Source organism: Eurosta solidaginis, chromosome 1 (assembly GCF_040869045.1).
Source record: "Eurosta solidaginis isolate ZX-2024a chromosome 1, ASM4086904v1, whole genome shotgun sequence".
Classification (NCBI taxonomy): domain Eukaryota; kingdom Metazoa; phylum Arthropoda; class Insecta; order Diptera; family Tephritidae; genus Eurosta; species Eurosta solidaginis.
The window spans coordinates 38,320,359-38,347,833 of NC_090319.1; the positions used below are offsets into that span (position 1 = coordinate 38,320,359).

At 35.5% G+C, this 27,475-nt stretch overlaps 1 protein-coding gene across 1 annotated transcript; it reads right to left on the reverse strand.

Annotated features, from left to right (window-relative positions):
- Nucleotides 1-27,475, reverse strand: LOC137252084 (synaptic vesicle glycoprotein 2B-like). The gene is made up of 10 exons (XM_067787295.1): nucleotides 27,138-27,475; nucleotides 15,364-15,733; nucleotides 15,105-15,286; nucleotides 13,645-13,826; nucleotides 13,186-13,406; nucleotides 12,953-13,118; nucleotides 10,623-10,740; nucleotides 10,405-10,564; nucleotides 7,806-7,933; nucleotides 1-3,849 (listed from the first exon to the last, which is right to left on the reverse strand). Exons 1-10 carry the CDS (start codon nucleotides 27,169-27,171, stop codon nucleotides 3,794-3,796), a joined length of 1,617 nt encoding a protein of 538 aa, XP_067643396.1. The 5' UTR covers nucleotides 27,172-27,475; the 3' UTR covers nucleotides 1-3,793.

The window sequence follows — 27,475 nt, forward strand, 5'->3', positions numbered from 1 at the left end:
TAATATTTTTTTCAGTGCATGTACATTAGGGTGGTCCTTATTTGTATGGAGAGAATTTTATCATCCGATTTCCAAAGTCTCAACCCTTAAATCGATAGTATTATAGCCGAATATATCAAACAAAAAATTTTATCTCGATTGGAGATGGTTTAGGCGTGTCGCAGGGGGGTCAAAGTTGAAATTGCGCTATGGAGACTCAAAAAATAAGTGATTTTTCTTTTTATCTAATACTCGAAATCGGTAGCCCTATGGTAGAAAATATCAGATGCAAATTCTGGTCCCGATTGGAAACGCCTAAGGGGTGTCGCAGTGAGGTTGAAGCTTAGACTACCCTATGGAGACTCGCAAAATAAAAGTGATTTTTCTTTTTATTTAATACCCGAAATAGATATCACTATGGTCGGAGATATCACATAAAAAATTTGGTTATGATTGGAAAAGCCTAAGGCGTGTCGCAGGGGGGGTAAAAGTTCAGACTACACTATGGAGACTCGCAAAATAAAAGAGAAAGGGAAGAGAGAGGAATATAGTAACTTATGGGTTTTTTGTCAATATTATAAGCAAATTAATTGCATAAAATAAATTACGTTTTCAAGTGATCAAGAACTGAAGTTGATATTTCGTTTCAATATGATATCGCGACAAAAAATTAAGATTTATTTATCGAAAACCAAATTACGGGTGCCAAGTTGCCTTCTAATGGGCAAGTGTTACGGGTTTTTTTCTACAATATTAGAAAAATAAAATTAAGTGTTCGCGAGAGTGCATATCTTGTGATAAAAGAGACGGAAGTGTTTTGGCAAAAAGCACGCATCCCTCTCAAGCCTAAAAATCATAGTGTTGCGAAGTTAGAAGCGTTATATATGAGATGGCGTTCGCTTTTTAAAAGCAGTAAACGCCATTCTGCACACCAAAAAGCGAAAGGGTCGAGATTTTGCGAAGAATTGGAAAATTTATTTGATATAGCTCACGAAAAAGCATTGAACATGATCAACAACCAAACTTATAAAGAGTTTCTTATCAATCAGAGGAAGAAAGGACGTTTAGGCGCATTTCAAGAATAAATTGTACCGGAAATAATAAAGAAGTGCTTAAAAAAAGCTGCGATGTAGACTCGCCTGGAGGTAATAAATATTCTTTGTTACCTTTTACAATTATGTAATTCCAAATATCATTTCAATACTGCGTTAGAAGAAGCCGTTGAAGAAAGCGAAAATGAAGATTTTGATCGGGGAAGCAATTGCTCACTAGAAATATCAAGTCGAAGTGAACCAAAAAACAAACGAGGGCAGAAAAAATTAATTACACCCAAACAAGTATCAGTTCGTGATAAGCGTAAAGTAAGTTGCTCACTAGAACGATCAAGTCGAAAAGTGGCAAAACACAAACGAGGGCAAACAAATTGTATTACACCCAAAACTAGTATCAGTTCGTGACAGTTGTAAGGTCAGCGATCGAAATGCAGTCAGAATACTAATAGCAGTATCCGAAGCCCTTGGTGCAAATGTAAAAACTCTAACCGTAAACCGGAGTAGTATACGACGATGCCGTCTAAAAAAGCGCCGATACATAATGAAGCAGCTAAAACGATCGTTTGAATCCAAAGCAATTACGTCAGTTACCGTTAACTGGGATGGGAAGTTGTTGCCTGCAACAGAAGGAACAGGGAAGGTAGACAGGCTTCCAACAATTATTTCCTGGGAAGATGGAGAACAACTACTCGGTGCTCCAGCAATTTCGAACGGAAGTCGAAAAGCACAAGCTTCTCTAGTATACGACTTACTTGTTAGGTGGAAAGTACACGGCAAAGTTGAAGCGGCATGTTGTGATACAACGGCGTCGAACACGGGCAGGTTTCAGGGAGCTTGTGTTTTCTTGGAACAAAAACTTGGTAAAAGCTTGTTGCATTTGCCGTGTCGTCACCATATATACGAAATAGTGTTACGCAGCGCTTTCGAAGCAAAAATACCCTTATCAAAAGGACCTAATGTTGAGATTTTTAAAAACTTTAGAGATGCCTGGTCCAATTTAGACAAACGTAATTTCAAAGCTGGAATTGAGGACGGCTTCGTCAGAACAGCAATACCTAATAAAACCTAATAAAGAAGAGCTTTTAGATAGCTTCCATCACATTTTTGTATCAATACAGCCTCGTGAAAACTATAAAGAATTTGTAGAACTAGCACTTGTTTTTCTTGGTTGTTCTCCAAAGAGCTATACATTTTCAGCACCAGGCGCCTTCCACCACGCTCGGTGGATGGCAAAGGGTATTTATACTCTAAAATTATATATCTTTCGAGAAGAGTACATATTGGAAAAAACTTAGAAATAGCACTTCGGGATTTATGCATTTTTATAGTTAATATTTATTTAGAGAATTGGATGCACGCCTCTAAATCCATAGCTACCCCAGGCGCTGACTTCCTTTTTGTTAATGAGTTATACCAATACAAAAACTTTGACAAGGTGATAGGTGAAGTCACGTTCTCGAAGTTCAAGAATCATTTATGGTATCTCTCACGGGAAACAGTTTGTTTGGCACTATTTGATGAAAAAATTTTAAAAGAAACAAAGCAAAAAATGGTTGCAGCTCTAGGACAAGACAATTACTTTGTAGGAAAAAAGTGTGACTTTGTAATAGGAAGTGAAGAAAGAGTTTTTGCCAATGATCTAGATCAATTTGTAAGTAAAAGCAGCTTGGATTTTTTCGATAGGTTTTGCATAAAAAAAGAGTTTCTTCATTCAGACCAAATTTGTTGGGCCACTAACGAAAATTATATTAAAGCTGTTGATGGATTAAAAAAATTGAAAGTCGTAAACGATACGGCAGAGAGAGGAGTAGAAGAGTGCAACAAAATCTTATCCAAAAACGAAGAGGACAAACAATACATATTGCAGGTAGTCCAACACTATAAAGAAAAATACCCAAACGCTACAAAGCAATCTTTATCACAACCATTGGTTATTTAGAAATTTATTGTTTAATTATGATGTAAAATGAACGAACATGACTATTTTTATTTTATGTATAACTTGGAAACTCAATAAAAACAAATTATTCACATTTTTTGAGCCTCCATCGGTTAATCTGGACTGTCACCCCCTGCGACACGCCTTAGGCTTTTCCAATCATAACCAAATTATGTGTGTGATATCTCCGACAATAGTGCTATCTATTTCGGGTATTAGATAAAAAGAAAAATCACTTTTATTTTTCGAGTCTCCATAGGGTAGTCTGAACTTCAACCCCCCTGCGACGCCCGCTAGGCGTTTCCAATCGAGACCAGAATTTGCATCTGATATTTTCTGCCATAGGTCTACCGATTTCGAGTATTAGATAAAAAGAAAAATGACTTTTATTTTTTGAGTCTCCATAGAGCAATTTCAACTTTTACCCGCCTGCGACACGCCTAAACCATCTCCAATCGGGATAAACATTTTTGTGCGATATAGTTGACCGTGGTGCAACAAATCTAGCGGGTGAGACTGGAAAAAATACTACATTCGATTATAAGGACCACCCTAATGTACATACATACCAATATATTTATTATATTATATATTTATTATATTATTATTCATTGCTATACCAACATTATAATCTTACTAAATAACTGCATAATTAAAACTAATTCTACAACAAAACTAATAAGTAAATAAACAAAGCCATAGATGAAAAATAGTTTATATAAAGAGCGTCTGTCATCAACATATATTTTGAGTATAAGTAATTCTATGAAGAGTATACAAGACATGTTGACCTGCACCTTACGCAAAGGATATTTCGATTTATTTATTGGAGAGCCACTCCTTTCGTGCTTGGCAAAATTGAAGATAAAGCGCTTGCAACTGTGATAACAAGAAAATATGTATAAATTAATAAATAAATTAAAATTAATTACCAAATAACAATATATAGTAAAAAAACAGAAGGTAAATGCCAAACAATTAAGAGTACAAACCGAACAACGATTAATTAATTAAAAGTTGAACCGAACCGAACTGCAGCAGTTACACTAAAGCTGAACCTAATATTTTCCCAAGATGAAAGCAAAATAGGTTGATTCAATTTGTTGTGAAAGATGCACGTATTGTACGTATTGTTTATATCCTGTGCAATACTACGAGAGCACGCTATTACGGAGTTATAGCATGCATTGGCATAGAATATAACGAAATGCCACGAAAAATGCTGAAACAATTGCTTAATTGCAATTGTATTTTCATTTTCTACAATTCGTTCTACGAAAACATACATAGGTTTGAGCATAACATAAACTGCGGGGATTGCATAAAATTTGTGTGTGTATTTTGTTGCTACGACTTAACACTTCGTGTAATCTATGCATTTCGTACAATCCATGCACCGTCTACAATACAAAGCAGATCTAACATGTTTCAATTGGTTGCACTTAACATTTTCCAAAAAAACAATGAAGACTTTGCCTGTTTTTTTTAGATATTTCCGATCGATATGTATTTCAATATAAGTTGTTAAGGTTTTTCGATTTAATCTGTGCGAGACTTCATTTGCACAATCATCGATAAAGACGGAATTCATATTAGGAGTGAATAAAAGCAAAATAATCTCGAAATGATCCCTAAAATAGTCTCGTAGTGAACTGGAAACGATGCCAAAATTGTCCCAAGATTGTTCTGAAAGAGTCTTGAAATGATTCTAAAGTTTTCCTGAAATGACCCCTAAAACCAACCCGCAGTGTTCTGAAATTGTCCCAAATTGGACCCGAAATAGTCTGAAAATTGTCACGAAACAGCTCGGAAATATCCAGAAGTTTTGGTGAGAACGTTCTTGAAATGATTCATTATTAGTCCCGAAATGATGCCTAAAATAAACCCACAGTGATCCTGAAATTGTTCAAAATTGATCCCGACATAGTGTGAAAATGATTCCCAAAACAGTATCGAGGTGAACTCTAAACGATGCCAAATCGGTCCCGAAATAGTCTCGAAATGATTGCGGTAGTTTTCCCGAAGTAATCCTGCAACGGGTCTTTAAATGGTTTCAAAATAATCCCGAAATGACCATGAAATCGTTCCAAATCGAAATCATAATGTAGCTCTCTCGAAATGGTTTCGAAGTGAACCTGAATTTGTTTTAAAGTGATATCTAAATTAACTTCAACAAGATCCTGAAATTGTTCCAAATTGATTTTGTAATATGTATGTAGTCTCAAAACGATTCCGAAATAATCCAGAAGTAATCCCGAAATCGCCCCAAAATTGCACCGACATATTTTCGAATGATCCTTAAAATAATCCCGAAGAAAAATATACAATAGGATTCCATCCTCGTCAAAATTTGATCGCAGTCCATCAAACCGTTACGCATAGACAAAGTTGGCACATGATGTGTCCGCCTTTGCCTGGTTTAAAAAAAGTACCCGGTTCGAAAAACCGGGTACTTTTTCAGAACCGGGTACTTTTGCTAAACCGTATACTATTTTGGAACCGCGTGCTTCTTTGAACCTGGTCTTTATCTGCAACCCGGTACTTTCTTTGAACCCGGTACTTTTTTGGATCCCTGAACTTTTTGTATGTATGTGCACGTATTTTTTTTTCTCGGACGTTGTGGCAGCGCACTGCCCTCAATGGCCCAATGAAACCAGGCTAATCCTGTTATTATTTTTTTCGTTTTTTTGTTTTTGTTTTTTTAACTCATACATAGTTTTTTTTTTTATTTTTGTTTTTTTGTATCCTAATTCTTATTTATGTTTTATTTATAATTTCTACTTTTTTTGTTACCGAGTCTTTGAGAGGCAGTGGCTTCTTAAGCGCCGAGATATTAAACCGCTCAGCTACAGAGAAACTCATCAGCTGAGAAATATAGATTGACCACTATAATAGATTAAAAGTATAAATATAATTTTTTAATTATTAAGAGAAGATAGAACCGTTTTTTTATGGCAAAGAGCGAGTCCGAAACATCAATTATTCTCGAGTGATAGTTATAGTCTTCACACAAACATAAAAAAGGTTCGTTTAGTTGGAAATTGCTTCTGCATTGTTTAAGACAGAGCCGGCCACACAAATACTAAAACAATTGCATAAGTGTGTGTAAAAATTGAGTGACAACTCCCCACAGTGTGCTAAAAGAAAATGTGGACTGTGAAGTTTGAAATTAAAAAGGACTTTGGTTATTTGATTTCAAGCTAATCCTGACTATACTTACTTATATTCGTATAACTAAGAACGCGGAGTTCGAGCTAGTCAGATGAAACTTTCTTATAAAAGAAGGTATCGTGTTTATTCAATGCAAAATTTATTTAAAAAAATTCATTTTTTCATTAAGAAAGAACTATAAAACAAAGTAAATGTGAAGATAGAAATATATATTTTCAAAACATAAAGTTATTCAATAAAAAAAAATTTATGAAAATTAATAAAACTAAGTAGAACGTATAAAAATATATTTATATTAAATTGTCAATATTTATTAATAATTGATTAATTATTTTTAATTATTTATAATTAATATTTAAATTGTCAATATTAATATGTATGTTCAAAGGAACTTAATAATACTAACTAAAACGTATTAAAAGCCACTTTAACATTGAAGCATATTGTTTTTATTATGTGCCCAATAAGTAGCATGGACTTTTCCTTTTGCATTCACTGTTGATTTTAGTGAGTGACAAGCGAAAGCAAACGATCGTGATCACACATCATTAGTGTCGGTGTGAAAATACGAACTCAAATTGCACAATGTGCAACTTTTGGCCGGCTTTGGTTTAAGAATTATAGGTTTATAATGCCTTGAAACTCGCATGGATCATTCAAGTTTACTTCGTTCAAAATAAATGGGCTTGAAATCGATCCATTTAAAAGTCTAGCCATAAATAGTACACCTAGCATTTCTCACGACTTACAAGGGTAGGAATATTTATTAATTTTAACCGATTAGTGTAAGGAGAAAGATTATACGGAGAGTCCCATTAAAGATTTCTCAAGGCGAAATGTAAAAACTGTTTTTGAATTGATTCTAGTCTATCCACATGAACTTGATAACGCGGATTCTAAATGATCGATCCATATTCTTATATCGGCCTCACCAATGATGTAAAAAGGGTTTTTGTAACGTAAGGATCACTAAACTCTTTTGCCCATCTTTTGGCAAATGCTAAAACTCCTCTTGCTTTATTGACTGTGGCATTAATATTAGGGTTGAAACTAAGTTTGCAATTCATTGTAACTCCCAAGTCGACAAAAACATCAACGCTTTCCAGAGTTTGGCCATTAATTGTGTAAGAAGCTGGCTGTACGTTCCCACGTGAAAAACACATGCATTTACATTTTTCTATGTTGAGCGGCATAAAATTCGCATTACACCAAGTAACTAAAGAATTTAAATCCGCCTGGAGTACACAACGTTCCGACTTAATGACTTAAAAAGTTTTACGTCGTCGGCATACATTCAAATTTTAGAATATTTTATAATTGTGGAAATATCGTTTATAAAGAGCAAAAACAGAATAGGACCGAGATGGTTGCCCTGAGGCACACCGGAGGAACATCGATGACATTCGAACAAATGTTTTTAAAAATTACTCTTTGAGTTCTACCGCAAAGATAGGAGGAGATACAGCGAGTTAGGCCAGGTTGAAAGCCAAGCAATTCGAGTTTATAAACAAGTAATGAGTGGCGTACTTTGTCGAATGTTTTATCAAGGAAAATATCAAATATATAAGTGGAACACGTGCGGATACCCAATCGAACATTTGTGATAGAATCAAACCAAAAGCCGGAATTCGGTCGTTTTCTATATGTTTATAAAAAGTACTTACCAAACAATACGACACCGACCATTAAGAATGGTTGTATGCAACCCATTTCTATAAAAATTGGAAACAAAATATTTCCTGATAAAGCGCCCATGCGGCCAAACATCATTGCTACAGCAACAACAAGACTCCTAAAAGAAAAATCAAAAATATGAGGCATATCTATGGTCTGTATCACATCTATAGAGACATGAGAGATTATATATGTGAGAAATACTAAAGGACGTATATGTGAAAATTTGGTCGCAGGCAGATAGTAAAATTCAATTTAACCTTGTGTGCCAGGTTAATTTTTATTAACCTAGCTAATATTTTAATGAGGTTCTCTTATGTTACCCTAAACCACCACTGAGTTAGAGTTCATAAGAGAAAGAAAAACAAGTAAGGAAGGCTAAGTTCGGGTGTAACCGAACATTACATACTCAGCTGAGAGCTTCGGAGACAAAATAAGGGAAAATCACCATGTAGGAAAATAAACCTAGGTTAACCCTGGAAAGTGTTTGTATGACATGGGTATCAAATGGAAGGTATTAATGAGGGTTTTAAAAGAGAGTGGCTCTTAGTTATATATGTGAAGGCGTTTTCGTGATATCGACCAAAATATGGACCAGGGTGACCCAGAATATATTCTGTCGGGTACCGCTAATTTATTTATATATGTAATACCACGAACAGTATTCCTGCCATGATTCCAAGGGCTTTTGATATCGCTCTGCAGAACTTTTTCATTTTCTTCTACTTAATATGGTAGTTGTCCCACCCATTTTACAAAGTTTTTTGTAAAGTTATATTTTGCGTCAAAAAACCAATCCAATCACCAAGTTTCATCCCTTTTTTCGTATTTGGTACAGAATTATGGCATTTTTTTCATTTTTCCGATATCGAAAAAGTGGGCCTGATCATAGTCGGATTTCGACAATACCAAGATAAAGTGAGTTCCGATAAGTACGTGAACCAAGTTTAGTAAAGATATATCGATTTTTGCTCAAGTTATCGTGTTAACGGTCGAGCGGAAGGACAGACGGTCGACTGTGTATAAAAACTGGGCGTGGCTTCAACCGATTTCGCCCATTTTCACAGAAAACGGTTACCGTCATAGAAGCTAAGCCCTTACCAAATTTCACAAGGATTGGTAAATTTTTGTTCGACTTATGGCATTAAAAGTATCCTAGACAAATTAAATAAAAAAGGGCGGAGCCACGCCCATTTTGAAATTTTCTTTTATTTTTGTATTTTGTTGCACCATATCATTACTGGAGTTGAATGTTGGCATAATTTTCTTATATACTGTAAAGATATTAAATTTTTTGTTAAAATTTGACTTTTAAATTTTTTTTTTTAAAGTGGGCGTGTTCGTCAAACCAATTTTGCTAATTTTTATTTAAAACTCATATAATAATAGGAGTAACGTTCCTGCCAAATTTCATCATGTTATCTTCAACGACTGCTAAATTATAGCTTGCAAAACTTTTAAATTACCTTCTTTTAAAAGTGGGCGGCGCCACGCCCACTGTCCAAAATTTTACTATTTTTATTTTCTGCGTCCAGAGACGGTTTTTAATTTTTGCATTACGAGGTCTCAACTGGGAATCAAGTATTTATCTTCCACCATACAGGAATAGACTTCTTCTAATTAATTTGCCATCTCTAGAGAATCGTAGAGTATTACTTGGCGTTCATTCACAAGCTCATCATTGGTGTGATTGACTCCCCTGACCTAATCAGTCAACTAAATTTTGCGGTTCCTGCTAGGGCGTCCAGGCATTTTGTGCCTTTTCATTTACCTCTATGCCGGCAAAATTTTGCTAGAAACAGTCCCCTGCGCCATTGGTGCTCGCGGTACAATGATTTGTATAACTGCATTGGCTTTGAATGTTCGTTTGCTGCTTTACATACTGCTATACTCTTATGTTTAGCCTGATATTTTAATTTTATTTTTTCTTATACAATGCGATGTCAAATGTTTATAACATACAAATTTTCTATGTACCTTTTTTGAATTTTTTAATTTTAAGAATGGCTCTGTATTTTACATATATATCTGTCTATTACAATAATTAGTCGACCGCTTTGTGTTTGCGTCGACTTTAAATAAATAAATAAATAAATAAATAAATAAATAAGGTCAACCCACCTACCAAGTTACATCGCTTTATCCTCCTTTGGTAATGAATTATCGCACTTTTTCGGTTTTTCGAAATTTTCGATATCGAAAAAGTGGGCGTGGTTATAGTCCGATTTCGTTCATTTTAAATAGCGATCTGATATGAGTGCCCAGGAACTTACATACAAAATTTCATTAAGATACCTCAAAATTTATTCAAGTTATCGTGTTTACGGACGGACGGACGGACATGGCTAAATGAATTCCTTTTTTCCCCCAGATCATTTTGATATATAGAAGTCTATATCTATCTCTATTAGTTTATGCCGTTACGGGGTACTCTTATGCGAACAAAATTAATATACTCTTTGAGCTCTGCTCAGCTGAGTATAAAAATTTAAATCGGTCAAGCCGTTATTGAGTATAAGATTGGACCAACCAATTTTTGTTTAGTTTCCACCATTTATATAAATTTCTTCATATTTTTCTTGTACATACCGTAGTGAGGTTGGAATTAATGCGATTACAACGCCAAGAAGACACGACGTTGATACACTAACTATTGTCTGAAACGCTGACGCTATAATTAGAGTACTAAGACCATTTACAGACCAATAAAGTCCAATAGCAAGAAAAGCCGATAACGAAAGTCCAAGTGCTAAAAGAGTTAACTGATAATGAATTTTAACTTCAAAACATAATCTGAATCAACTTACTTAGTAATCTCTTCGGGCCTAGGGCTCTTACAATTGCTCCAGCAAAAAAATAACCCACGAACCCAGCACCTGCCACGATTATGTTATTGATGTATAACTCCATTGAATAATTTGGACGCTATAATGCAAAAATGGGCAATTAGCGAAAGGATCCTATAGAGCTTAAGAAATCTTATTAGATCTGCAGCCTACATTATTAGAATGGGTCAGGTTCTGCCGATATTGCTTCCTAATCATCGAATGGCTGCCACCCACATCGCCTAAGTAATTAATAAAATATCGTCCTAATAAAGATTTTGGCTTCAACCACCCCAAAAACGGGAGCATGGAAAAAGTTTTAACTGCTCACTTGATTTTAATATTACCGTCTAACCCTCGCACTATGTGCTTGTTCCGAGTTCGGAATGTAAGTACTATTTTTCTGCTCCCCTGCATCAACTCCTGATAGAAAATGTGCATCGATAGCCACCTTAAGGAATTTTTCACTCCTCTATGTCCAAGCTCCATTACCCTTATTTATGAGATCTTGACCTTTCCTCCTTTCCTAATTTTGCTGTTTCACTAGAGCATTAGATATAAACACAGAAGTTTTTCCATGAGTACCTCTTGGATTTGCATATTTAACGCTGTCCATGATTATTGCAAGCTTAAAAATGTCTCGCATCTGTTTTCGAGACATCCTTAGTTCTTTGTCCTCTATGATGGCTTTGCTTTGCCCCGGTTTTTCTTAGATGTCAAGATATATTGTGCGCATTTACTAACGTCATTGATGCGATATTGTGGGGTTTCTTCAGTTCATCTAAAATTATAGTCTACTAAGGTTTCTTTACTTTCGTGTCTAGAACTATTAGAATTCGGTTCAGCTCCTTGCTCGAGGACATCTCCGGCCTTTTGTGGAGGGAAACTGAAATTGTACACGGATGTTCAGTGAATTATGACCTATTAAGTATCCTTTAGGCATACCTTGATATATCAGACTCGCATCTCAGTGTGATATTAAATGCTGGTCCAACCTTTTTAGGAAAATTATCCTAGTTCTGAAAATAACTTTGAAGTATGCACATAGTACGCAATTCGATCTGCAACTAAGACCAGCCGTCCTTCCCTCTCTTCTGGTGGGGCGGCTACTTTTTTCGCTAGACGGCTACTACCGCTAACGTAGTCAGTGCTGCAGTTTTCTTACCATGACCGAATACGCGCGCACTGGGTTTGGAAATCGACTCTCCAGAGGAGTGCCATGGCTCCTAGATCAGCGCACATTTCGGTGTTAATGGTTTATTTGTAGCGCAGATAATTACCGACCACGCATCAGCACCCAACACACAAGCGTCCAAGCTCTGTGTACTTCCTTGTTTATTGAGAGGAAGTCGCGCTTATCTTCCTTCGTCGGCCGAGATACGTGAATTAACTTCGAGTCATGTGGCGGTGAATTCGCGATCTGACGCTGTAGAAGTAGTAGAGCATAACCAGACTTTCCCATATATGGAAACCATATATTGGCCGTTGGTGTCGTGGGGATTCACCTCAAAATGATTACGGGCGTCTTCACAGAACGTCTTCGTAGGCTATTTCACCGATGCTTCAACGTCGGGACGAGGAGGAATAGATTCATTAACTTTGCCCATGTTCAGAATTACTAGCAGATAACACAATTATAACGAATTGTCAGGATAACTTTCCGATTGTCTTGCGGAGGCTGTTATGAACGTGGAGCTCTCCTTCCTAATTAGTTCATAGGGTAATCAAGTATTTCAATGGGGCCACCGTAGTATGGTGGTAGCGGACTCCGCCTACCACACCGGAGCTCCTAGGTTCAACTCTCGGGGTAAATAACATCAAAAATTTATAAAACAAATTTTTGCACTTAGGAAAGAATTTTCCAATCGGGGCGCCCTTCGGAAGTGATTTTGCAAACACTTCGAGTGTATTTCTGCCATGAAAAGCTTCTTAGTGAAAATTCATCCGCCTTGCACATGCCGTTCGGAGACGGCATAAAACATGTAGGTCTCGCCCCGCCAATTTGTAGAGAGAATTAAAAGGAGCACGACGCAAATTGGAAGTAAAGCTCGGCCTAAATATCCTTGCAAGTAAATTGGGCCAAGTATTAATTAATTAATTAACAAAACAAAATGTCTCAGAGCGGAAATGTGGGATCCCTTCTCCCACACCCCTTGAAACCAACCCAGCCTGATTATTTTAGTCTAAGTTAGCATTTGAACAAAACCGGTTAATTGAATATCTGTTTTTCCCCTATTCGGCTAGCTAAATGGATGATTTTCTGGAAAAGCCCAGCGACAATCTACGACAAAATGATATTTTTCAACACTTACACCGTTACTACAACTGTCCTTGACATTAGCAATATCCATCGTTTTATTAGCGCTGTACTCTAGAATTGTACAAAGGGATCCAGAACCTTCTTCCGTTGTGCTGAGAGCCTCATATTCTGTGATAGCAGCAAAAAGTTGAGGAAGCCAAAGTCGTATTGTATTCATGCTGTAATTAAATATTTCATTACTTCATTCGTTATCAACAAAAGTATTTATGTAAAATATTTAAATACCCAAGCAGAATGCAAAATTGTAAGGCGAAAAAATGCACTGCGTATCCCAGTAATGGTTTTCTAAAAAGTGGCTTAATCTGCTGCATACCCTCTCGGAATGCTTGAGAAAATGTGCGTGACTCACGTTTAAATTTCGGTTTCACTGGTGTATTTTCTACGGTAAAAACATGCTCATTTACATTCGTATAGCGGCTTGGCACTTCTTCCACCAGCTCCGTAATCTTGCAACATCAAAAAAGCAATCAAAATTTCCGCATAAAATAAAAGTGCCTTCGCACGCATTAGTAACGGCAAGTCACAGTTACGTCATAGGCATAACAGAAACCAAATAAGGCAACCTAACTTGAAACTGTCATCGTTATGACTTCAATAAGGAACGCCGACAGTTTGGAGTCGTTCGTGCCTTAACTATGGCATGACTGATGTTTGTGAATATACCGTTGGGATCGTTTTACTTACCGGAAAACTAGCTTTCGGCATTTTCGTATTGATAGCGTAAATCTTTTGAAATTCACGTAACGCTTCACCGTTTCTACCTTGAGACATAAGAAATTTTGGACTCTCCGGTAAAAGTATAAAACATAGTCCACTAAGGAGACTTGGTAAACCACATACTGCCAAAAATATTTGCCATGAGTGTACTGAAAAATAAGATGGAATAAAAAGTAAGTGACTTGTTCGAGAAAAACTGTTAGGTTAGGTTGAGCTGGCCTGTTACAAAGACTAAATGTCGTCATTGTGTTACCAGAATTTGTTCGACGACCAAACTGAAAACCCCTAATTATATATAAAATAACTCCGGCCTCTTGGCAAATACTATAAGTTTCCTAGGACCTATCGTAATTGCTCCCTCTGGGTCTGGCAACACTAGTAGCTGGAGCCTTGAGCTCGCGAGCGAACGAGCAGGAACACAGAATGTATTCAACCGTTTCTTGCTGCACTTCCTACATCTGATGTTACTGACGAGGCCAAACTAATAAGCATGTGTCTTTTTTCTTTTGAGATATGAGCAACGTTGTGAGTCTAATATTCTTTGATTTGCACATGATCTTAGAAATTTTGCAACCCTGCGCTGCTGGCCACACCTTTTGATGGATCATATGCAACTCCCGTCTACATTAGATCTCTTCCATACGAATTGGGATGTCTACCATCGATTCATAGAGTGCTGCATTTTCCTACGCCAACAAACAAAGCGTTGTTGCCACATAACAAAGCGTTTATAATGCTTGTTTGCATTGCAGGAAACTTCTTGATGAAGTGCTGTGTGAGTTTATTGCCTTAATGGTCTGACGTATCAATATACATATATCGTGGCGAATATTAGTAGTTTCCATACATCTCTCTGCGGCCAGTAATAAATGCTGAACAAAAACAATATAAAGACAGCAGCTAAAAGCGCAGAAGTTATTTCTCACACATATACAAGTAAGAAGACAGAAACGAATTATAAATAAGCAGCTATGAGATACAGAAACGAGAAATATATAAGCAACAAGTCTTGACCCTGGGAGAAATAGGTGATCGAGGCGAACTGCGAGTATAAAAGCAGCGCAGTCCAAGTGAAGATCAATCAGATTGATTTGAACACGCTAGTGAAGTACGCGAGTAATTTAATTGTGCAGTACTACTGCCTTAGTAGTGTTGCAAATAAAGAACAATTTGCTCCACTGAATATTTGAGTTATTTATTCGACAGTTCAGCGATTCGAACGATAACAGAAGGTGCAAAATAATCAAGAATTTCCAAAAATTCGTTACAATATTGACGCGACTGCAGCTCAAGCACGCTTCTTCCAGAATTTCTACTGCTTTCCTCACGCTAGACACCGCAGTAATCGCGCAGCCTGTAGGAGCTATTAAGTACCACCCTGGTGTATATACAATTTTATACATGCACTGATTATTATTATTACCTACCTTTTAAACTGTCGAATATAACAAAATCCCAGTCTCTGGGAAATATTGCAAACGCCAATAATGGTAGACACAATAAAGCTATAGAATTCATCATTCCTATAATCATGACCACTCTTGGCCGGTGCTCAGCAGAGTGCATTTCAGTCAAGTAGGTAAAAAGTACAGCACCAGGTCCATTAACACTGCAATGTAATATGCATTAAAATATTTCGAATAATTAACATAAACAATTTATTATGATGTATTTTGTTTAACTTACATGAAACCACCGACAAATTTGAAGGCAACAAGCATTTTAAAATTCTGCGTCAATGAACTACTAATCACGCAAACTGCATCAGCTAAATATCCGTAAAGTAAGATTTTTCTTCGGCCCAAAGTATCGGCAAGATAACCCCAAATTATTGCTGACGAAATCATACCAGCATAGGTGGCTGCATTTAGGGAGCCTTTTTCAAAAAGTGTCATTTCCAAATCGCATTCGGCAATTGGCAGAATGTAAGACATTGTTGATGTTTCGAATACAGTGGAAAAAGCAGCAATTGTGCAAATCGAAAGTAAAAGAAAATTGAATAACCCAAAACCGGCTGCGTCCATAGCCTTTTCGAAATCTGCGGGTGCTGGTTCATCTTAAAAAAAAATAATATTATATTTATAATACTGATTATGTTGGAAAACTATGGAATGTATATTAGACTGGGTCGATTTATTAACCGATATCGCGCCATCCATTTTTCGATAGGATTTGGGCTCAGAAAAAAAGTTCCACTACGCATACCCACGCGCGATATGGGTTAACTTTCGTCCATACAAATCGACCCAGGTTAATGTATGTGCTATATGACTAGCAGCTGTAATGTTGGGAATGTAATGGGAAGCAGACATGTTTTTAAATTGAGCATTCGTCCAGACAGATGTGAATTGCGATGAAAGGCATACGAACAGTAGATCTATCTCACACCGAAAAACCGATGTATGTTGTTTACATACTTCGTTCCGCTGACTAGGATACCATAAGAATTCAGCGAACCCTAAAGAACAATTGGTAAGATGAGCAATTTCGCATGGTCGTTAGGTTAGGTCAGGTGGTAGCTGCCCTGATAGGGAAGCTTAGTTGGAGAGCATGAAGGTACGTTGTGATACTACATAAAATCACAGTGACGTAAGCTATAGCTACGTAGAGAGTAATTGCGTAGCAACGATATTGTTTCGAATGAGACCTATCGCAACCTTGGATAAATCCTCCCGAGATCCAAGTGAGTCGATACCGAGTCAAGCATGCGGTGCCTCAATGATTCCACGTTATAATCCTCCATACAGCTGCAGCAGGATGGGTCTTCTTATATATTGAGACGTACCGCATGGATTCACATTGGCCAATGTCCTGTCAAATCCGCAATGGCCATTGATAAATAAGCCCTAGTGAACTCAATCATTTCGGCAGACCTCATGCCATCCATTTCCGGCCAGAAGGATCTTGCTACCCTGCAAGAGGTGGTGTCCCACCAATACTTGCGAAGCTGGCTTGACACACATCTATGCAGTAGCAGACCACAGGTGGCCAGCGGAATGCCGAAATCTCTACAGCTATCTTCTTCCGACTAAGTTATACCGATGCGGGCTAAGAGATCCACTTGACAGTTGCACGGGATATCACTGTGGCTCGGGACCTACATAATCTTAATCATAAAGTAGTTCTATGCAATCGCAAGTGAGGTCTGGCACTCCAAGACTACCCAAGATTTCACTATAGTTGAACTCTAGGCTTTCATAGCCGCTTCCATAACCGTAGTAGGACCGTAAAGCGTTTCATCCATCTCATACTTCGTCACGGCGGCTTTCGCCTGCACGCATGGTAGTTAGATTGTGTGAAAACAACAAAGAAAATTATTATTTATCGCGATTTACCTCCGAGTAGGTTTTGACCGAGCTTCTCTTCCAATTTGCGTCATGGCCTTTTTAAATTTTCTTACAAACTGCTGGGACGGGACCTATATGGCTTATGCCGACTTCGAAGGGCAGCTGCACGGCAGATGCATTTTCACTAAGCAACTTTTATCGGCTTGCCAAACCAATGCCTAGAGGCCATATAATATAGGAAACTTTGTTATTTCACAATGTAGCTCGACAAATCTTGTTCCTAGGGATAGGAGGAGCATAGATATTAACTATTGTGGATTTATTGAAGATAACTGTACATATACATTTGATCTTCGCTCAGTTTATGTGGTGGCCTTTTCAAACGCCTTTCCCGTACCGAGTAAGATTTTTGGGGTTTCAGATATCTTTAATTGTCCACAGTCTGTCTATATTCGTGCGTTTTTATTCCTTAAATACAAATTGATGAATTCCGTACCAAAACGAAATAACAGCTGATTTTTTTTTAGATAGTCATGGGCCTTATATTCTTTTTCGGAAACGCAACTTGTAATCTTTATGAGCTGTAAAAGACACTAAATTCCCTGTTTTTTTTTTTAGGAACCTACCAAAAACATACGTTTAATGACAAAGTTCAATAATTTCATAATTTTTTTATATCATAAAAAAATCTAAGGCGCAGATGAAATTTCACTGAGAAGCTTTTCATGGCCGAAAGAGACTCGAAGTGTTTGCCAAATCACTGCCGAGTGGCGACCCCGCTTAGATAAACTTTCTTCTAAAAAACCCTTTTTTATAAATTTGCGATGCTGCTTTGCCCGAGGCGTGAACCCAGGATGTTCGGTGTTGTAGGCGGAGCACGCTACAACCACAGCACGGCGGCCGCCGAAAGAAATTATTTCGCATTTGAAGAAAAAAGATGTATATAATTTTACAGCTTTCGAATCGCATTTCCTTTCGAATCAAGTTACATAATAAGATCCCTGTTCACATATGTCATTAATCCGTTTCACCATTTCATAGCTATTGTTATTGATATAAAATTGATAATATTGATGTTGATCACAGAGTACTAAGATGACAAAAACGTTACACATGATCCACCCATTTTTTTTTCAGGGTCGCTGAAATAGTGGTACCAAACCCTCAATTCTAAAAATAGCAAATACTACATATTGTGGCGAATATTAGCATCATTAAGTGATACTAGCATCCCTAAGCTGATACTAAGCAGCCACTCGTATGTACGTAAAAAAATCAATCATCATTTACAGACATACATACAAGGCAACGGAGAGATACTCACAAACACATGTAATCATCAGCCTAAGTAGTACTCACATATATACACGCATATGGCTACAAACTACAAATATATGTACATGTATATGGCTGGTAACCAAGCATTAAATTCGCGAAATTACTAGACCTTAGGAGAAATGGATGAACGAGGAAACCGAGAGTATAAAAGCAGCGGAAGCTGAGGCATGACTAATCAGTTTTGATTAAAGCACGCTATTGGTTGTGAAGTATAAGTGTTATTGTGGGTACTCCCAAAGTAGTATAATAAAGACCATTTTTCATTGTTGAATATTGGAATTATTTATTCAACTGTTTACCTATTCGAACGTTAGCAGAAAGTTTGGAATAAGCGGAATTCCGCAAAATTCGTTACAATGTATACACCGAAATGCATTAACCCCAATAAATTCCAAGCCAAAACGCAACATTTCCAAAAGCTATCGAACCAAAAAGAAATTGTTATAAACAATTATCAATTCTAAATCTAGTGGTCCGGTAAATTTAAATTTTTTGGCTGTATATGTGTGCTATCATAACTCCTATAATGCCGTAAGCATAATTTGAAAATGTTCAATAATGTAAGACTGGAAATTTAGTTTTAGTTATCTACACCTTTTCCAGTTTAAGTTCAGAAATTTACAATTCATATTCAGAAAATTAAAATTCAAGTTCAGAAATTTCCAATTCATATTCAAAATTTCCAATTTCAATTCAGAAATTTACAATTAAAGTTCATAAATTTACAATTCTAGTTCAGAATTTCCAATTCAAGTTCAGAAAATTACAATTCAAGTTCAGAAATTTCAATTCAAGTTCAGAAAACTACAATTCAAGTTCAGAATTTCCAATCTAAGTTCAGAAAATTACAAATTCAAGTTCAGAAAATTACAATTCAAGTCCAGAAATTTACAATTCATATTCAGATATTCAAGTTCACAAAATTACAATTCAAGTTCAGAAATTTACAATTCAAGTTCAGAATTTCCAATTTAAGTTGAGAAAATTACAATTCAAGTTCAGAAAATTACAACTAAAGTTCAGAAAATTAAAATTCAAATTCAGAATTTCCAATTTAAGTTAAGAAAATTTCAATTCAAGTTCAGAAAATTACAATTGAAGTTCAGAAAATTAAAACTCAAGTTCAGAAAATTACAATTGTAGTTCAGAATTTCCAATTTAAGTTCAGAAAATTACAATTCAAGTTCAGAAATTTACAACACAAGTTCAGAAAATTACAATTCAAATTCAGAATTTCCAATTTAAGTTCAGAAAATTTCAATTCAAGTTCAGAAAATTACAACTCAAGTTCAGAAAATTACAATTCAAGTCCAGAAATTTACAATTCATATTCAGAATTTCCAATTCAAGTTCAGAAAATTACAATTCAAGTTCAGAAATTTAAAATTCATGTTAAGAAAATTACAATCCAAGTTCAGAATTTCCAATTTAAGTTGAGAAAATTACAATTCAAGTTCAGAAAATTACAATTCAAGTTCAGAAAATTACAATTCCAGTTCAGAATTTCCAATTTAAGTTCAGAAAATTACAATTCAAGTTCAGAAATTTACAATTCATATTCAGAATTTCCAATTCAAGTTCAGAAAATTACAATTCAAGTTCAGAAATTTATAACTCAAGTTCAGAAAATTATAAATCAAGTTCAGAAAATTTCATTTCAAGTTCAGAAAATTTTACTTTGTGTTTTGAAAATTTTTTTTACACATGTTCGTAAAAGCAATTGAGTCAAAATTTCTATGTTGTTGTTATTGGTTTTGTATCGATAAGGTTGCTCCCCGAAGGCTTTGGGGAGTGTTATCGATGTGATGGTCCTTTGCCGGATATAGATCCGGTACGCTCCGGTACCAAAGCACCATTAAGGTGCTAGCTCGACCTCTCGGGAACTATTTATGTGGCCAAATTAAACCTTCAGGCCATTCCCTCCCTCCCCACCCCCAAGTTCCATGAGGAGCTTGGGGTCGCCAGAGCCTCGTCTGTTAGTGAAACAGGATTCGCCGCGGATAGGTGAGGTTGGCAATTGGGTTAGGAGAAGCTATATATTGTGCTGGCAACCTGAAGGGTTGCGCTACACAGCCCATTGAATCTAGTATTTTAGTCGCCTCTTACGACAGGCATACCTACCGCGGGTATATTCTGACCCCCTAACCCGCTGGGGGATCAAAATTCTGAAATTTAAAAATTCCTATGATTTTACTGTATTCTGTAAATGTAAATACATGCGCAGGGCCAAGGTAAAAAGAAATGTTGACATTCATACAAAGTATAATACATAAAAAGCGAAGCGTAATGGAATTGAAAAACAATTGTGTGATATGCCTGACAACAATGGCTTATAAAAGTGTATGTCGAGCTTTTCCGTGCAGACATTTGTATCGAACACTCAAATGGGCTCGCATGTGTCCTTCGTGTGGGACCATATTCGCCCATGTCAAACCCAGTGGAGGCAATATGGTCCAAAATAAAATCCATTGTAATGTCAAATATGGATGTGCTCAATGTGGAAAGTCCAGGTCTGACAGAGCAGAGGCTGCAATATTTAGAAGAAAAATTGACGATGCCAAGGTAACCGTAACCGGTGGATATTGTGTTCGAGAAACACAGCACTGCTTTAGCATTCATGCTGATGTACTTTCGTTGCGTAATATGCCTGCCGGGGAATGAGCAACACAAAGCATGCATAATACATTCGTTATACATTTACAAATCAAAAAATTATTCGCTGAACGTGAGACACTCTAATATTCATACATACATAAATTGACATACAACGTGCATTTCTTTTACCTCTGTATAACGTAATTCACAGATATATGCCATATAAAAGTACATGTGTACATATATGTAAAGCGCACAAGCACTCATTTTACAGATGTAAGAAGCGTTTTTGTAATTTTTAAGAACCACGTAATGCACACATGCTTGCGTAACTTTTGTCCATTCTTTTTGCTATTATGTATGCAATGTTACAACGTTTCTATGTAATATAATTATTACTTATTATAACTATGAATGAAATAATTACAAGTTCATAAAACTGGAGAAATTTTGTAAGCGTGCTCGTTTTGAAAGTTATTGCATTTCAATTTTCCAACTTGCTTACAATTGACCCCAATGATTATACTCGGTGTTGCAAAATATTCGGAGTTTGGTAATGTAGCAAGGTTTTTCTCATATACATATGGAAGGGGTTTTTGTTTACATATTTATTTTGGAAAAGCCACATCCCCTTTTGAAGAGGAAGCTATGTATTTATGTATGAATTAATAAAATTAACATACCTATCTGTTTAAACAATTTTGCATGCACAGATTTCCATTCGACGAAATAAAAATACCTGAACAATTTTCTGAACTTAAATTGTAATTTTCTGGAATTGAATTGTAAATTTCTGAACTTGAAATGTAATTTTCTGAATATTAGTTGGAAATTTCTGAACTTAAATTGTAATTTTCTGAACTTGAATTGGAAATTCTGAATATGAATTGTAAATTTCTGAACTTGAGTTGTAATTTTCTGAACTTAAATTGGAAATTCTGAACTTGAATTGTAATTTTCTGAACTTGAATTGTAAGTTTCTGAACTTATATTGTAATTTTCTGAATTTAAATTGGAAATTCTGAATTTGAATTGTAATTTTCTGAACTTGAATTGTAATTTTCTGAACTTAAATTGGAAATTCTGAACTTGAATTGTAATTTTCTGAATATGAATCGGAAATTTCTGAACTTGAATTGGAATTTCTGAACTTGAACTGTAATTTTCTGAGCTTGAATTGGAAATTCTGAATATGAATTGTAAATTTTCTGAATATGAATTGGAAATTTCTGAACTTGAATTGGAATTTCTGAACTTGAATTGTAATTTTCTGAACTTGAATTTGAAATTCTGAATATGAATTGTAAATTTCTGAATTTAAATTGGGTATTCTGAACTTGAATTGTAATTCACTGAATATGAATTGTAAATTTCTGAACTTAAACTGGAAAAGGTGTAGACATTTTTATCGGAACCCGCCTAGGAAGCAGAGGAAGGACCAGGAGGACAACGATTTAAATTCCTTTGGTATGACCAATTGGCGACAGTTAACCCAGCGAAGAAAGGATTTGTTGGACGGCCATAATTGTTCAAACGGTTATGCGCCAATTAAGTAAGTAAGAAACTTTTTATAACATATCGTGTTTTTGCTTGGAACTCCTCAATTTTATTAATATATTATTCATAAACAAATATAGGTAAGCCAAATCCAAGTAACCACGCAGTTTAGCTGCGATTAGGCAGAGAAAACGACATGATATGACAATATTAGCCCTTTATCAGTTATCATCAGTTTGTCGCACCATTGTTGTCCACATTGTGAAATTCGTTAGGGGTTCTTTGTTTACTACCTCTAGATATCTCTATATATATTTATAAAGCTACAGTAAATTCCAAATAAACAACCCGAAACGACTTTTAGAAAGTCTGCAAATATGGTGCAACAAACTGATGATAACTGATAAAGGGTTAATCTCATTTTATTATCTCGTTATCTTCGCCTAACAACAACTTTTTTATGAAAATAAGTACAAAAACATATTGGCCCGTAATCATAGTCGCTGACTAAAATACTCTTTAGTTAAAATCTTGCCTAAATTAAAAATGGGATTTAAAATTTTTATCTGTCATAGACATATTAAACACAGTTTTCAGCTAAAATAAGCATGGACAGGGTATCCGCATGAAAAAAAGGCATTGATTGGCGCTATGAAGACATTTTTTAGAAGTTTTGAAAGTTCACCTTGTTTCTTACAATCGTGGTTACTTGACTCCACGTATAAAAAATTGTAATTTTTTACATGACAAAAACTCTTACAATAGCACAAAAATTGTCAAAGGAGTACCTGAAAACGCGTTTTGATAATAATCCGGCGGCGGATAATTATCATTCAATTCTATTTAAAAGTTATTAGCAAACGTTTTGTAAAAATTCGCTGTTTTTTATCAGCCGTCAATTTAGAATTGAGTGCACATTATTTTAATTGAACATGAATATACTTATTATATTTCCTTCTTAAAAAATTAATTAAATCTCGCAACGTAAACGAATAAGTAGTTACAGCGGATTTGGGCTCCTTAAAGCAAAGGAAGCAACAAGGCTATCCACTCATACACTCGTATTCATGTTGAATAGTTTATATAGTTTATAAGAATTTTGTAAAGAAAAGTTGTTTTCATTAAGACAGATGTGACGGCCGAAATGATGCAAACCTTAAATGTTAGGTGGCCCTAACCGTTAAAGCCGTTTAATTTAAAATATACCCGAAACCGAATAGTGATATCTCTAACCCCGATACTAATATGTATGCAGGACATTCAATGATAATCAGGTTAAATAAAATTTAGGTTTGTCTTCGCAAAGTCAGCGTAAATAAAGGGAGTTTAGTACAGTTTTCCATAGGAAAGAAGTGACCTAAAATGTGGAGCCATTGTACATGGGCCTGCAACGTGTAAGTCCTTTTACATTAGAAAATCATTGATCTCAAGTCGATTATGACATAGACTAAGAGGGTGATAAAGGGGGAAAGTAGTTCAGCAGCGCCCGTACCAAGCAGTTCTTAAAAGTTTTGTTGCTAATTCTTGTTGCATTCCGTGTTTTATTTCAAGCTTTCTTTTAAGAGGAATTGGCAAATGTAAAGGGGAATAGAAGACACAAAAGGAAATGCCAGCAGAATTGAATTCAAGAATTCTGTAATGTAATTCAATAATTCGAAGTCGGACATAAGAAATTGTTCTTTTATTAATAGATATTCACGAAAAACCGAATAATTACCCTCAAACGGCTGCGAAACTGGTAAAAATTGTATCAGCGCAAAACGCAACAATATCACCAAATTAACATCAACCACATGAAAGTCTTAAACTTCTTTTTTTGTAAAAATATTTTGCATTGTAAAAGTATTACTTTGCCGCCTTCGGATTATTGCTTCCGAAATTAAAACGCGTCATTTTGACATGTATTAAAAATCGACGCCTGTGGTAAATAATTCCTTCCGGTGAATATTTATTTCTAAATTTCACGCCAAAATCAGTATAGGATGATACTTTTTCCTTAAAAGATACTAAAATATCAAAACTCACAAATATCTACGAATGCGGAATAGTCTTAATTAAAGATTTCGTATATGTGGAGCCAAGTAACCATCGCACATTTTAAGATTGTGTAATTTTCGTCACAAACATATTAATACGCATTCTAGGTATAATAAATGACCTCCTGGCGTATATTTGCTTGTCGGGGAAGCCTTTTTTCACTTCACTTTAAGTTCATCGCGTTTAAATAGCAAATTGTTTAATTTCTCGCAAATTTTGACAGCAAACCAATAACTTAAAACCTATTTTAAAAAATTAAAGTCGCGCTCATTTCATTTTAAACTTAAAATACTTTTTAAGAGATAAAATAGTGTTTAAGTGGACTATAACAGGTTTAAAATGATATTTAATTTAGAACCATGCTCAAACCAATAAAACTCTATTTTATTTCGACTATGATTACGGGCCATTGCATTTGTTGTCAGTCGATGTGACAACGCACAAAATTCCGGGTAGGGAGATAGACGCAAATAGCTATCACTAGGCCATAATTTACTGAGACCTTCCATAAGATCTATAAGATTTGTATGTTTAAATGCAAACTATTCCAACAAATTTTGAGATATCTTGATGGAATTTGGTCAGCAGCTATATTTTGGTGTCCGAATAGACATTTATCGGAACCGATCGGTTTGGACAACTATGGTATATTTTCCCCATACAACAAATTTTTCAGAATAGGAGTTTTTTTGACATATCGTCCTCAATTTATAAGATAGAAACTTCTACCAAAATGCTTTCATAGATAGCATGTATTGTTGCCTGAAAAGATCGTAGAGATCGGTCGCATATATAGCAGGTATCCCTTGCAAACCAAATGTTCAGATAAGAGCTTTCCGTAATTTCTATTAGGCTTTAACAGCTCGAAACTTCAAAATTCATCAAATACTTACCTATACGTCATATATTGTTCAGAAAAGTGATTAATAGTTATAGCTATCTCATGCAGACCACAAGAAACGTGGAACTTTGTATCCTCACACAAAGTACCGTGCTATTTTTATACCGTTCATGAAAAGGAAATGGTATATTAGGTCACGAATCTCAAAATTGTAAGTCATAAGGGGTGGCGAAGACAATAAAGAAATAGATAAAAGAGAAAAGAGAAGATAGAGACTTAAAAAGAGATAGACGAAAATGGAGAGATGGGGATAGATGGAACGGAAAAGAAGTGAGGGAAAAGACGGAGAGGGACAAATAGACGCAGACGAAGATAAAGGTTGGGAAAGGTGTGAAAAAAAAGGGTAGATGGATGAGGGAGAGTAAGGTAAACACTTTTTTACAACTTATGCAGATAAACCAATGTTTGGGTAGAACGGCGTCTGTCGGACTGCTAGTATATATATATATATATATATATATATATATATATGTGTGTGTGTGTGTGTGTGTGTGTGTGTGTGTGTGTGTATTAGGGTGGGTCAAATTTAATGTTGAAAAGGCACATGCAGTTTCTGAATCTATGGGTCATACTGAGTAATATTGTCCATGGGACCATAGGTCTGAAATGAATTTCGAGCCTCCCTGATTTTGTTAGAAAATTTTATATCCCAATCCGAATAGCGGCTCTCACAAATAAAATACATGAAATTAAATGTCAAATTCGGATTCGGATTGGGATATAAAATTTTCTAACAAAATTAGGGAGGCTCGAACTTCATTTCAGACCTATGGTCCCATGGACAGTATTACTCAGTATGACCCATAGATTCCAAAACTGGATGTGCACCTGAAGTCCCCCCCCCCCCCCTTTTCACAATACAATTTGTATATAGATATATATATATATATTAGACTGGGTCAATTTATTAACCGATATCGCGCCATCGATTTTTCGATAGGATTTAGGCTCAGGAAAAAAAGTTCCACTACGCATACCCAAAAAAATAATTTTCGAGCCTGCGAAATTTCATTTTTTTTACTTTTTTTCGACTTTGATTTTTAAGGTTTTTTTCATTACCTCCTAAAAAAAATTTCATTTGATTGTGAAATTTTCATGTGTACCCTGTCCGACCCAAAATTGTCCGCTAAAAACGATAACAGTTTTTTGAAAAAAAAAAACCTTATAAATCAAAGTTGAAAAAAAGTAAAAAAAATGAAATTTCGCAGGCTCGAAAATTATTTTTTTTGGGTATGCGTAGAGGAATTTTTTTTCTTGAGCCCAAATTCTATCGAAAAATCGATGGGGCGATATCGGCTAACTTTCGTCCACACAAATCGACCCACCCTAATATATGCATATATGTACATATATATACTCATTGATATAGTTTTTTTAAGTTAACGAGTAAATAACCATCAAAGAAGTCCCCCCTGTCTAGGACATTATAATGAATGAATGAAGCTTTTTCTTTATATTAAATTGAATCATAGAAGCTAGTTATCTTTTGTTTATTTTTGCACTTTTTAGCAAGTCATGAAATTATTTTGACAATCAAATATCTTATCTGGCGGTTAATTAAATGTGGTGCTCTAGCTACCAACCCACTAAGATAGGCAGCACAGCCTCTAAGGAGCAGCTTGCATTTTTCAGTTATTATTTTTTTCTTAAAAAAATTCACATTTTCGACGCGGATGAACACCAGAAATCTGCACATTCATTTTAATGCATTATATACACGTTTGATAAAAAAGGACTACACCGTTCTCAAAATATATTTGAATTTTTCGCGCTTTGTAACCGCTAAACTCTTAAGTATGTATTACCATTTCTGCCATCTTTTTTTTGATCAGCTTCCATTTCTTTGTTTCTAATTATTAGCAATTACTTTATTTGATGAATATGAAATGCAGAAATATCGTTGAAGAACACTTGCGATCGCATTAATTGAAGAGCATTGAAAGCAATACAATTCCGTTGCTTTGAACTTGATCGTAATTTTTTACAATTTTTTTTTTTTCACAAATAACGTGGCAACGTATAGGTTTATGTATTTGTGTGTATGTTCATAATTACTGGGCAATATATATTTTATTAATTAATTTGCATCAGTCCTGTTCATCACTAAACCACTCGCGTTGACAAACTATATTCAAATGACTTT